This window comes from Octopus sinensis, linkage group LG27 (genome assembly GCF_006345805.1).
Source record: "Octopus sinensis linkage group LG27, ASM634580v1, whole genome shotgun sequence".
Taxonomy (NCBI): Eukaryota; Metazoa; Mollusca; class Cephalopoda; order Octopoda; family Octopodidae; genus Octopus; species Octopus sinensis.
The window spans coordinates 6369279-6384278 of NC_043023.1; the positions used below are offsets into that span (position 1 = coordinate 6369279).

Below are 15000 nucleotides of genomic sequence, written 5' to 3' on the forward strand. Positions count from 1 at the left end.
ATATAATATACATACATATATATATATATGTATATATACACACACACATACATGCACGCACACACACACACATATATATACACACACATATACACTGTTCAATGGGGTAATGTTTATGAAGTTGTCCAATCCTGGAATATTTATAAAAATTCCTACGGAAATTCCTGTAAACCCTTTCTGATGATGTTTTTGTTTTAATAAATATATTCTGTCAAAACTCTGCTTGTTGTGTTTTCCATATTTTAAAACCTCAATTGTTCTTTTGATGTATGTTTTGCTTGTTTAGTTCATGGGCTTACGGCCATGCTGGGGCACTGCCTTGATGAGTTTTAGTCGAACAAATCAAACCTAGTGCTTATTCTTTTTAAAGTGTGGTACTTATTTTAACAGTTTCTTTTGCTGAACTGCCAAGTTATGGCAGCGTAAACAAACCAGAGCCAACTGTCAAGCAGTAGAAGGGTGGACAAATGCAGACGCAAATATAGACACACTCACTGATACATATATGTATATATGGGAAAGGTTCTACTCCCTGGAGAGAAGACGGGAGAGGTATGCAGTAATATATGTCTGGAAGATCCTGGAAGGAATTGTGCCAAATTTTGGCATTGTAAGCTACACCAATGCTAGAACGGGACGACACTGCATAGTGCCAAAGATCCCAGCAATGCCATCACGCTTCAGGACCAGCTTCTGCAACAGCCTGGGTTTCAAGGGCCCACAGCTTTTTAATATTCTCCCAAAGAGTCTGAGGAACTTGCACAAAGTAGATGTAGCGGTTTTTAAATCAAAGCTGGACATCTTCCTGTTGAGAGTCCCAGATGAACCTACCTCACGGCAAGAGGTGCAAATGAGGGTAGCTATGTCAAACTCCATTCTTCACCAAGTGCCACATATTAGAGGAGGCTCTTCGTAATAACAGTGTAGCACAAAACGGCGGTGCATCAGCATGGCCGCGGCTCTGAGCTGGAACAAGCGAAAAAAAAAATTGTGTACATATGTGTGTATGTGTGTGTGTGACCTTCAAAACGTTGGGCCTTCGAATGTTGGGCCTCACTGGCAATGACAAAATATGACGAAATATCTAGAGATATGCTGTGACTGCGAAGACCCGAGAAATAAAGAGAGTTCATGGCTGTATCCTACATCAGCTTCACACAACCACCCCCAGCCCATTCAAAGTACCTTGGATCGATTGCAGGACGGCCTGCTGTGCTTACCTTGGATCATGGGGTGACCTGCTCTGCTTGTGGAAACCTATTGAGTCAAGTACATCAAAATAAAATCAAATGGAAATTGTAGTTGTGATATCCATGCCAGTGGCACGTAAAAAGCACCATCAGAACATGGCTGATGCCAGCACCGCATTGACTGGCTTCTGTGCCGGTGGTACCAACCGATAGTGGCTGTTGCCAGCCTCCTCTGGCCCCTATGCCGATGGCACGTAAAAAGCACCCACTACACTCACAGAGTGGTTGGCGTTAGGAAGGGCATCCAGTTATAGAAATACTGTCAGATCAGACTGGAGCCTGGTGCAGCCTCCTGGCTTCCCAGACCCTGGTCGAACTGTCCAACCCATGCTAGCATGGGAAACGGACCTTAAATGATGATGATGATGATATATAACATCCATTGTCCATGCTGGTCAGGGTTGGACAATTTAACAGGAGCTGGCAAAACCAGGAGAGCTACCCTTGGTTCCAGTCTGATTTGGCTTTGGTTTCTATGGCTGGATGTCCTTTCTAATGCCAACCGCTTTACAGAGTGTACTGGGTGCAGTTTACATGGCACCAGGATGTATACACTTTCAGTTTCCATCTATCAAATTCACTTACAAAACATTAGTCAGGTAAGGGCTATAGTCAGGGTTATCCCCGAAGCTTAATTGACCCTTGACCAAATCAATAGTATAGTTTTTATTTGTTGGGATTGTTTCCTTTTGAACGGCACTTTGTAACATAATTTCTAGTTAACTAAACACTTTCAAACTTCGTATACTGGTCGAATGTGTTTATAAAACATCATTTTCTCTTGGTTTTATTGAGAAAATTCTATAGTTTGTAAGATATTTCGTCTAAAAATCCAAGCATTTCGGCAATTTTAACCAATCGATTACCTCCATTGAGCTAAAATCATTTGCTGCATCTAAAACTGAGACAACATCCTGTAACTAACCCTAAACCTCCCCCCTAACCCTAACCCTAATTTTTTCTTTCTTAATTGTTAAATTAATTTGTTACGCGTGTAAAAAAAAACGAAAGCAATGGAACATGATTTAAACAATTACCAATAAAATTATAGAATATTTTGTTTGTTAATTGTTTAACCCTTTAGTATTTAAACCGGCCATATCCGGCCAAAATATTTAATCTGTTTTATGTTCAAACTGACCAGATCCAGTCTCTCACACCTACCCTACTATGTTATTCTACATTAAGTAATTACACCATCAAGATCTTGAAGATATGAGATAATGCATGATTAATTCAAATCAATGGGAATCAATAGGCATTATGTTTGATAGAATAATCTGAGCACTAAAGGGTTAAATTATTTTCCATTGCTTTCGGGTTTTTTTTACATGTGTAACAATTAAATTAATTTAACAATTAAGAAAAAAAAAATTAGGGTTAGGGTTAGGGGGGGAGGTTTAGGGTTAGTTACAGGATGTTGTCTCAGTTTTAGACGCAGCAAATGATTTTAGCTCAAAAGAGGGCATAGGATTGGTTAAAATTCGAAAAATTAAACTACATTAAACTTACAAATTACAATTTTCTCAAGAAAGCCAAGAGAAAAAAATGTTTTATTTTGACACATTCTACCAGAATACGAATTTTTAAAGTGTTCAGTTAACTAGAAATTGTGCTGAAAAGTGCCGTTCAAAAGGAAAAGATCCATTTGTTGACAACAAGCCACCAGATACATAGACTAGAATTGGACCTGTGAGGCCCTTGAGCAACTGTGCAGTCTGCTCATGCTTTGAGATGGTACTGGCTATAGTAGAAGACACTTGAGGTACTACTAAGTGGGATTGAACCTTGCTTGCAAAACAAGCTTCTTATTTTGTCTTGTCTTTTTAACATTCACCCAACCTCTCTGTATATGCTAATAAAATAAAGTAGCAGTGAAATACTGGGGTAGATTTAATATTCCTTTTAAATATCCTGGATGTCAATGGAATTATAATAGAAGACTAACACTAACTTTACCTTTCATTCTTGTAGGGTTAAAATAAAGTAGCAGTGAAATACTGGAGTAGATTTGATAGTCTTGATGTGAATGGAATTATAATAGAAGACTAACACTAACTTTACCTTTTGTCCTTCTGGGGTTGATTTAATATTCCTATAAAACATACTGGATGTGAATGGAATTATAATAGAAGACTAACACTTTACGTTTCATCCTTCTGGGTTTGATAAAATAAAGTAGCAGTGAAATACTGGGGTAGATTTGATAGTCTAGACATCAATACACTAACTTTACCTTTCGTCCATCTGGGGGGTTAAAAAAAAGTGTATCCTATAACAACTGCCAGAAAATATCAACAAAGCATTTACAGTGTTACAAAATGGTTTATTAAAATAATTAACAGTTGAGAAAATTGTTTTGTTTTTCTTCACCACCCCCGTCTTCGTCATCGTCATCATCATCATTATTATCATCGTTATTACACTGCTACGATGACAGTGACGCCGACCATGACCACCACTACCAACATCACCAACACCACTAATATTACCACCAACAGCAACAACACACCACCTCACCATCACACTACCATCACACCTCCACTACCACTAACACCACCTACTAACACTACCATCTCCACCACTGTCACCACTAACATCACCACCATCTCAACCACCACCACCACCAACAACACACCACCACACCACCACCACCACTAACACTACCATCTCACTAATACTACTACCATCTCCACCACTGCCACAACTAACACCACCACCATCACCACCATCTCAACCACCACCACCAACAACAACATACCACCACACCACCACCACTAACACTACCATCTCACTAATACTACTACCATCTCCACCACTGCCACAACTAACACCACCACCATCACCACCATCTCAACCACCACCACCAACAACAACATACCACCACACCACCACCACTAACACTACCATCTCACTAATACTACTACCATCACCACCACTGCCACCACTAACACCACCATCTCCACCACCACAACCACCATCATCACCACCAACACCAGCTCCTGCAGCAGCAGCACCACCACCACAACCACCACAACCACCACCACCACCACCACCACCAATGTCAGCATCAGACATAGCGTTCATCACCATGGCAATATATCTTCCACTCTTAATGTCAGCATTCACAAGTCTTAATCCAGATTAGCCTGACTGCTGTCATTTCTTTCCTTACCATTGCCATGACCACCACCACCACCACCAACATGACCACCACCCTGGACTATTGGTGCATTGATTGTTATCTGTTCTCGGCCCCTATGGTTGTAACAAGGCCCTTTTCTTGGGTGGTGTGAGTTCGTGTCTGAATTTGGGTGCAAATTTCTGTTTGGGTTTGACGTCATCTCTGGTCTACGTCCGGCCGCAGGGTCCAGGGGCGTCTTGATCTGTGGGCCCTGCTGATCTCCCCCTCCTCCGACGTAGAGACCCACCAGAAGTAAGATGAAGAAAGACATCACCACACCGCTTACTGCCATAGCAACTGACCGCTTGGCCAGGGAGAAGGCACTACGCAGCTGGCCGCGCCTCGTGTGGCGCCGTGACTGGAAGTGAAGGTTGAGGGCGATGCCGCCGAGGAGAGGATTAGCCAGGAGACATACGGTGAGGAGCAGGATTCGGTAGAGAGACCTGTGGAAGAGAGAGAGGGAGAGGTGAGAGAATGTGTGTGTTTGAGGGAGGGAGAGAGAGAGAGATGAGTGTGTGTGGGAAAGTATGTGTGTATGTGTGAGAAAGTGTGTGTGTGTGTGAGAGAAAGTGTGTGTGTGTGAGAGAGAAAAAGTATGTGTGTGTGTGTGAGTAAGTACGTGTGTGTGTGTGTGTGCGAGAAAGTATGTGTGTGTGTGTGAGAGAGAAAAAGTATGTGTGCGTGTGTGAGTAAGTACGTGTGTGTGTGTGTGTGTGCGAGAAAGTATGTGTGTATGTGTGAGAGAAAGTGTGTATGTGTGTGAGACAAAGTATATGTGTGTGTGTGTGAGAAAGTATGTGTGTGAGAAGGTATGTGTGCGAGAAAGTGTGTATGTGTGTGTGTGAGACAAAGTATATGTGTGTGTGTGTGAGAAAGTATGTGTGTGTGTGTGAGTAAGTACGTGTGTGTGTGTGTGCGAGAAAGTATGTGTGTGTGTGTGTGAGAGAGAAAAAGTATGTGTGAGTAAGTACGTGTGTGTGTGTGTGTGCGAGAAAGTATGTGTGTATGTGTGAGAGAAAGTGTGTATGTGTGTGAGACAAAGTATATGTGTGTGTGTGTGAGAAAGTATATGTGTGCGAGAAAGTATATGTGTATGTGTGAGAAAGTATGTGTGTGTGTGTGAGAGAAAGTGTGTGTGTGTGAGAGAGAAAAAGTATGTGTGCGTGTGTGAGTAAGTACGTGTGTGTGTGTGTGTGCAAGAAAGTATGTGTGTGTGTGAGAGAAAAAGTATGTGTGCGTGTGTGAGTAAGTACGTGTGTGTGTGTGTGTGCGAGAAAGTATATGTGTATGTGTGAGAAAGTATGCATGTATGTGTAAGAAAGAGTGTGTGCATGTGTATGAGTGTGTGAGAGAGTGTACGTGAGTATGTGTGTGTGTATGAATGCATGTATGGGAGAGAGAGAGAGACAGTGTGTGTGGTTGTGAGAGTACGTATGTGTGTGTGAGAGAGAGAGCCTGTATATGAAAGGGAAAGTATGAGTGTGTGTGAGTAAGGGAGAGAGAGAGAGAGGAGAGTGTGTGTGTCTCTACGTGTATGAGAGAGAGCGTGTGTGTTTAGGCATGAGTGTCAGAGTGAGAGCTGTTCAAGCAATGATTGTCCTATCTCTTATTCAGTGATAGAGTATCAAGGACTGCATTATCTAACATACGGTATAAATAGTAGTTATAATTGTGGTTGTTGTTGGTGTTGAGTCTTCTAAGAAGAATCTTCCTCAAGTTTTCCCCTCTGAAGATGGAATAGTCTGCCATTATGTGAAAAGATTTTCTTCATCTGCTGAGAAATCTTTATATTTTAAAGTGAAGTTGTGTGTCTGTCTCCTACGATTTAGATTCCTAACTACTCCCACATTTTGCGGTGCAGTTTAACCAAAAGCGGGTATCTTATAGTCGTCATTCATATCGAGCCCTTCTGGGTATTAGTGCGTGTCTAGGATGAGTCTACGATTTAAAAAAAAATTTACTATCATTTTTCCGCATTTTTAATGATTTTTGCTCGGGTTATATAAGGGAAGTAACTCTCTAAAAATGCTTATATAGTTATTTCCCTTACAGCAACGCCGGGCGATACTGCTAGTACACTATATTCTAAAGTTCCCAGACTAGTTCTTATTTCTTTATTGCCCACAAGGGGCTAAATATAGAGGGGACAAACAAGGATTAAGTCGATTACATCGACCCTAGTACGCAACTGACACTTAATTTATCGACCCCGAATAGATGAAAGGCAAAGTCGACCTCGGCGGAATTTGAACTCAGAACGTAATGGCAGACAAAATACCTATTTCTTTACTACCCACAAAGGGCTAAACACAGAGGGGACAAACAAGGATAGACAAACGGATTAAGTCGATTATATTGACCCCAGTGTGTAACTGGTACTTAATTTATCGACCCCGAAAGGATGAAAGACAAACTCGACCTCGGCGGAATTTGAACACAGAACGTAATGGCAGACGAAATACCTATTTCTTTACTACCCACAAGGGGCTAAACATAGAGAAGACAAACAAGGACAGACAAACGGATTAAGTCGATTATATTGACCCCAGTGCGTAACTGGTACTTAATTTATCGACCCCGAAAGGATGAAAGGCAAAGTCGACCTCGGCGGAATTTGAATTCAGAATGTAACGGCAGACGAAATACTGCTAAGCATTTCGCCTGGCGTGCTAACATTTCTACCAGCTCGCCACCTAGTTCTGTAGCGCGCCAACAGATGGCAGCACATGGCTGCGTGTGCTGCCATCTGTTAGCAGTCACCTTCATGAGGCAGTGTGCCGAGTGACATCGCTGTGTTTACTTCGTAAGTTACTCTTTTACTTGTTTCAGTCATTTGACTGTGGCCATGCTGGAGCACCGCCTTTAGTCAAGCAAATCGACCCCAGGATTTAAACTTTGTAAGCCTAGTACTTATTCTATCGGTCTCTCTTGCCGAACCGCTAAGTGACGGGGACGTAAACACACCAGCATCGGTTGTCAAGCAATGCTAGGGGGACAAACACAGACACAAACACATACACATGCACACACATACATATATATACACACATATATACGACGGGCTTCTTTCAGTTTCCGTCTACCAAATCCACTCACAAGGTTTTGGTAGGCCTGAGGCTATAGTAGAAGACAATTACCCAAGGTGCCATGCAGTGGGAATGAACCCGGAACCATGTGGTTGGTAAGCAAGCTACTTACCACACAGCCACTCCTGTGCCTATTGTGAAATTTGTGTTTCTCTGATCACATGTATACTGTAGTCTGGGATTTTATCATGTACAAAACAAAGAGCCAATGAGGAATTACAACCGTGTTTCGTGGTCTGCTACCACAACAGCTCCTTTATAGGATCCAGTTAGCACAAGACATCATCAGGAAGAACCACGTCCGGTTTCGGCCCCTACTCCTCTACCGTTTTGACGTGGTGGGCCCCCCCCCTTTCGGAGGTGTCTTCAGCTCTGGTGTTGGGTGCATGTCTTCTTTCTTCTTCTTTCTTCTGTTCCCTGGCCTCTTCGATGTATCGTCAGCGAGTGTCAGCCGGTGACTGACTGTCTTGTCAAATTTCTCCCTTTAAATTTTGCGTTAGACATGGGAACTCTGCAACAGAAGCATTAAGTATGCTTTGGCAAGCTTACAGCGATGAGGCAATGGGTTGTACGCAATGTTCCGAGCAGCACAGGCACTTCCAGAGTAGAAGTACATCTCTGGAAGGCAATGAGCGATCTGGAAGATCTGCCACAAATGTAACCCCGGAAATGGGGTATTGTGCATTGATAATTTGTCCCCCGGGGCCAGACTGCTAATCGAGAGTTCTACTATATTTTGAAGTGTTTGAGGAAGGATGTTCGATGAAAGCGACTGGATCTGTGGAGCGTGAAGAATTGGATGACAATTCCCCCTGTCATTGAAATCTTCTCACTTGCGAGTTTCTCGCCAAAAACAAGGTACTGCTTCTGCACCTGCCCTATTTGCCAGATTTAGCACCTGCGGACTGCCATCTCTTCCCCAAGATGAAAATGCAGATCAGAGGTCACTGTTTTAATACTATTGTTGAGATCCAGAGCAAATCGCAGAAGATCCTTGACACGCTTATGAAAAACTTCCAGGCTGGATTCCAAAAGTGGCAAGAACACTGGGACCTGTGTATTACTGCATGAGTTGGCTATCTTAAATGCGAGGATGTTAAAACTTAGGTAAATAAGTTATCTTTTATTAAGCATAAGTAGTACATGCATACATACTTCTAAATTTTGTACGATTCTCTTATTTTTTCATTCTTTCCTTCTTTCTATCGGCCCCTTCACACTTCTTTCGTTCTTTCCCCCTCTCTCACATTTCCTGGCTTTCTCTTCATTCTCTCCTCTTTCATTTAACTCTGTCCCTTTACTTTTTTTCTCATCCCTCCCTAATTCTTTTGTCCATATTATCATACACACACACACACACACACACACACACACACACACACACACACACATGTATATATATATATCATTATTATTAATTCAGACACTAAATTCAATAAACATTTTCTTAATCGACAATTCATTCACTCAAAATTTACTACCAAATACACCGATGTTAAATAAATGTATAAAGTTACGATTATTATAAAACCCTACCATTTCTTGCATAATAATGATAATATTCGTATATTGTAATTATGCCTTTTTATTTGTGGTATTCAACTGATGTACCAGTGAAAATTGGGTGTTTTACATCCCTTTGAAGGAATTGATTTTTTCCTTCATTTGATTATAACGCCACGCATCCATTTCGAAGTAAGTTTTATCTTAATAATTCTGATGCGCACTCTACAACCTATCTCTATTCTATCTCCCTCTCTTGTTCTTCTCCCTTTCTGCTTTTCTCTCCCACTCTTTCTCTAATTCTTCTCTTCTCCCCTTCACTGTTCCCTCTCTTTCCCTCGCTCTTCCTCCTTGGCTTTCTCGTTGCTCACACGTGACCAACGGCTATCTTTCTTTCTTTCTTCCACTTCCTTCCTATGTGTGTGTGTGTGTGTGTGTGTGTGTGTGTGTGTGTGTGAATATATATATATACAGAGAAAAAGAGAGATAATAAGAAAGATAGATACATAGATAGATAGATAAACAGACAGACATACACACACACACATATATATAGAGGGAGATAGATAGATAAATACATAGATATATACATACATATGAAAGTGGATACATAGATAGACAAATAGATGGAGAAATATATTAGGCAGATAGATAGACAGATAGCTATCAGACAGGTTGATAGATAGATAGATAGCTAGCTAGGTAGATAGATACATACATACATACATACATACATACATACATACATACATATGAAGGTGGATATACAGATAGACAGACAGATATATTAGGTAGACAGACATATTAGATAGACAGATAGATATATTAGACATATATTGATAGATAGATAGATAGATAGATAGATAGATAGATAGATAGATAGATAGCCAGACCGATTGATTGAAAGACAGACAGCTTGATAGAAGGATTTATGAGAGAGTGAGCAACGATGATATAAGGAGAGAAAACTCACGTTTTATCTGAAAATTGGTTTATCCGAGTCATATTGCCAACAGTCCTTGGTCTTCTGTTCTGAAGAGTTGTTGAGCTGAGCTGGTATGGAGTGGTGCGGGATGGTGGGGGCTGACTGTCATTGTGTATGGGAATGTGACAAAAATAGTCTGCCTGGCTGACAGTTAACAAACACATGCATATACACCTTTACATATTCACGTTTGTATGCGTGTTTGTCAATCTCTCTCTCTCTCTCAATCTATCTGTCTGTCTGTCTGTCTTTCTGCCTCACTCTCTACCTCTACCTAATCTGTCTGTCAGTCTAGTTATCTACAAGGTGGCATCAAACAGTTCCCAGACTAATTTTGTAGCGCGCCAACAGATGGTGGCACATGGCTGCATGCTCACTGGGAGCTAGCAGTGACCTTCATGAAGCAGTGTGCTAAGGGTGGTGAGCTGGCAGAATCGTTAGCATGCCGGGCGAAATGCTTAGCGGTATTACGTTCTGAGTTCAAATTCCGCCGAGGTCGACTTTGCTTTTCATCCTTTTGGGGTCGATAAATTAAGTACCAGTTACGCACTGGGGTCGATGTAATCGACTTAATACCTATGTCTGTCCTTGTTTGTCCCCTCTGTGTTTAGCCCCTTGTGGGTAGTAAAGAAATAGGTATTTCGTCTGCTGTTATGTTCTGGGTTCAAATTCCGTCGAGGTCGAGTTGCCTTTCATCCTTTCGGGGTCGATAAATTAAGTACCAGCTACTTACTGGGGTCGATATAATCGACTTAATCCGTTTGTCCTCTCTGTGTTTAGCCCCTTGTGGGTAGTAAAGAAATAGGTATTTCGTCTGCTGTTATGTTCTGAGTTCAAATTTCGTCGAGGTCGACTTTCATCCTTTCGGGGTCGATTAAATAAGTACCAGTCTGTCAGTTGTGTTGGTTTGTTTTTCTCGATTTCAGCACGACGTGTATCTATAGTGATTATAAAAGGAAATGTGGAAATTGACGATTTAATGTCTGTTCTTAGTATATTGGCATGGAAATAATTTTTCTTTTGCCCTTGTTCATAAGTTGTTTATAATTTTAACCTTTAAAGGTATTTAATATGCTGCCACTTTTGATGGAATTCTTTTCGGAAAAAAATTTATCCTATATTAGTAGTAGATTTATTACCATTCACTCAGGGACTGGTAACCACTATAAGCCGTGGTTCAGAATAGTTCACACATTTAGCAAGCTGAGGCTGGCTAAAGGATTTTACATTCAGATATAACTGGGGCGCCTAAATGTACTCATGACTCTTGCCTATATTTTTTTCCATGGGTGCTTGTAAGTATGTCATTTATGTCTTATCCTATTTTCTACTGAAGATGGAAGAGTCCGTAGGATTAATCCCGAAATTGATTCAATATAGAAATAACGAACTTTTTAAAAGAATTCTGTTGGCTAACTTTCCTCGATTTCAGCACGATGTGTATTTATAGTGAATGTATAACGAAATGTGGAAATCGACGATTTAAAGTCTCTTATCAGCATATTGGCATAGAAATAATTTTTCTTTTGCCCTTGTTTATAAGTTGTTTATATATATATATATAGGGGGGAATTCACGAAAAAAAAAACCCAAGACGAAGACAGGCGGTGTAGAAAACAAGCAGATGTATTAGTATAACGCTCGTTTTTGAAGCGAGTTTTTTTGAAAATGAGTACAGAAAGGTTAATGGAACGCTGAAAGCAGTGGGAAGGATATATGCGGAGGTATTGTTTTAGGCGGTTGTGGAGAGTGAGGAGGAAGGATTTGTAGTCTGGCATTTGTAGCAGCAATACCCGTCGTCGATCGGGTAATACTTTACTCTTTCTCAGGAGCAGCATTCAAAGTGTTATACATAACACTTTATGTATGCGTGTATTTTATAAGAAAAAAACATGTAATAATTGAAGTAGAAAAAAGATCAGTTTCATACAGGAACTTCTGTTTGTTTATTATATGACAATAACAAATGAGTTGTTTGAGTTATTTTATATATTAATACAGTAATGGCAATTATATAATAGAGAAGGCTTTGGTTGGCATGGAGCTGTAATGAAAGGGGATTACCCAATGTGCCACACAGTGGGAGTGAACTCAAACCGTCATGGCTGGAAGGTAAGATTCTCAACCACACAGCCACGCCTATAAAGGAGAGATACATTTTGGATAATATACTCCTTGATACAATATACTTAACAAAAATAGGGGCTGTTTACGGCGAGAAGACAACTAACAATACCACACCATACAGGGTGTTACAGAAATAACTATCTGTTTTAATGAAACTGAGCAAATTTTTTAAAAAATGACAGAATTTTATGTTTATTACCAAAAGAAATCGATTTATAAATCTTACGTCAAACTTTTATTGAAAATTTTTAACATGTCTGTATCCCTGCATACTTCAAATCTCTCCTTAGCATTGTGAAACACATTTTGAAGCATTCCAGGAGTTCGCTCCTGCACTGCTAACTGAACAGCTAAACGATTGCTCCATCTTGGGGATGGAGGTAAGGAAAATTATTACTGCTAATTTGCCAAAAAAGCTGTCATGGACAAATAAGAGGGGTCCAACGGGAATGAAAATAAAATTAGAAACAAAATTCAAAATTTTTACACTTTTAACACATATTGAACATGATCAACATAAATAAAAGTGAGTTTTAGAAAAAATGCATCCGATTTCACTCAAATCATCATTAATTCTAGGACAGCCTGTATTTACTCATCCGATGAAACGGGGCAGGGAACACAGGGGGAGACTAATTGCAGGTGACGAATGTAGCTTCCAGAAGTGGCCACACGGTCAAACTCAAATGGCAGTGAGTCACAGCAGTAGTTTGTTTTTCTATATGAACTATAGTTCAGACATGGAGGACATAGAAAGCAGACATGCTGTGGGGCCATGCTGGGTTGCACAGGATTGGAAACGTGAAGCATCAACAGGGCACTTCTGGAGAATGGATGAATGAGTTTGTGGTGCCTTTACCCAGCTGCACACACATGCACATGGCCCGGTGGTGCGTGGGATGGTAACATGAAGCATCAATAGGGAACCTACAAAAATTTTAATGTTCTTCTCATTTCCTCTGCCAAATTGGACAAAAAGGTTTCCATGAAATATGCGCGACTTAAAATTCATAGGTAGTGTCAATATTTTATCGTCGGAAAATGGCCTAAAACAAAGTATACTAAAATCTGATTAATCTGTATTTATGGGGGCGGGGGGGGGGGCATAGTGGGCATCGGAAACTTTTCTAGTCAACAGCGATTCGAGGATCTTGATTAATGTTTGTTCCCAGTCTGGAGGAACGCGACTGGATACTCTTCAAATTACGGACCTTAACGCTGTGAAAATGCCCCAGGGCCCGCATTAGGCAAGGAGTTGAACATTGTTTTGGTCCATGACACTCCATGGACCCTATGTAATGCATGTGTAAAATTTCATAAAAATCGGTTGGTTGGATCTCGAGTTTTAACGACATGATAAACACACAGACACCCACACATCCTGTGTTTTATATATATATATATATATATATATATATATATATATATATATATATATATATATATATATATATATAAATATATATATATAAATAAATATATATATATATATAAATAAATATATATATATATATATATATGGATGAGGATAGCTGTGTGAAAAAGTGCCATACCCTAGCAGCTGAAGGAACATGTGGAAGAGGTAGACCCAGGAAGACCTGGGATGAGGTGGTGAGGCACGACCTTCGAACATTAGGCCTCACCGAGGCAATGACTAATGACCGAGACCTTTGGAAATATGCTGTGCATGAGAAGACCCAGCAAGCCAAATGAGACCATAACCACGTGGCCTATGCCAGGGGTGTAACCAGTCCACTTATGTGTACCTTTCCTTCATTGGACACTAAACTCTGCTTGCGAAGATCTGTTGAGGCAAGTGAATTCGAAATCAAAATCGAAATCAAATTCGATGACAGCACCGTATGAATGGCATCCGTGCTAGTGGAGCGCTAAGAGCACCATCCGAACGTGATCGTTGCCAAGGCAGCCGACTGGCTTCTGTGCCGGTGGCACGTAAAAAGCATCATTCGAGCGTGATCGTTACCAGCGTCGCCCTACTGTCACTTGTGCCGGTGGCACGGGAAAAAAATATTTGAGCGAGGTCGTTACCAGTGCCGCTGAACTGGCTTCTGTGCAGGTGGCACGTAAAAAACACCATTTGAGCGTGCCCGTTGCCAGTACCGCCTAACTGGTCCTCGTGCCGGTGGCACGTAAAAGCACCCACCACACTCTCGGAGTGGTTGGCATTAGGAAGTGCATCCAGCTGTAGAAACTCTGCCAGATCAAGATTGGAGCCTGGTGCAGCCTTCTGGTTTGCCAGTCCTCAGTCAAATCGTCCAACCCATGCCAGCATGGAAAGCGGACGTTAAACGATGATATACATATATATATATATACTTTATTTAAAAGCAACCGAAATTCAACAAAACCTGTTACTCTGAGTTTCATATGTATATATCACCAATATTTATATATATTATGTGTGTATATATGTATGTATGTATATATATATGTATATTATATATATGTATTTATATCGCATATATATTTATATATTTCATGTATATATATATATATATATATATCACATATATATTTATATATATTATGTGTGTGTATATATATATATATATTTATATATATTATGTACACACACACAAGCACATATATATCACACATATATTTATCTATCTATCTATCTATCTATCTATCTATTTATCGATCTATCTATCTATCTATTTATCGATCTATCTATCTATCTATTTATCGATCTATCTATCTATCTATTTATCGATCTATCTATCTATCTATCTATCTATCTATCTATCTATCTATCTATCTATCTATCTATCTATCTATCTATCTATCTATCTATCTATACACACATGCACATGTATGTATGTATGTGTGCACGTTCGTAGGTGA

At 40.3% G+C, this 15000-nt stretch overlaps 2 protein-coding genes across 2 annotated transcripts in view; both read right to left on the bottom strand.

Annotated features, from left to right (window-relative positions):
• Positions 1–15000, bottom strand: part of LOC115225490 (neurofascin-like) — a 498646-nt gene that overhangs the window by 409985 nt on the left and 73661 nt on the right. The gene's annotated exons all lie outside the window — the stretch shown is intronic.
• LOC115225290 lies at positions 4285–10413 on the bottom strand. The gene is made up of 2 exons (XM_029796232.2): positions 9997–10413; positions 4285–4877 (listed from the first exon to the last, which is right to left on the bottom strand). Exons 1-2 carry the CDS (start codon positions 10170–10172, stop codon positions 4385–4387), a joined length of 669 nt encoding a protein of 222 aa, XP_029652092.2. The 5' UTR covers positions 10173–10413; the 3' UTR covers positions 4285–4384.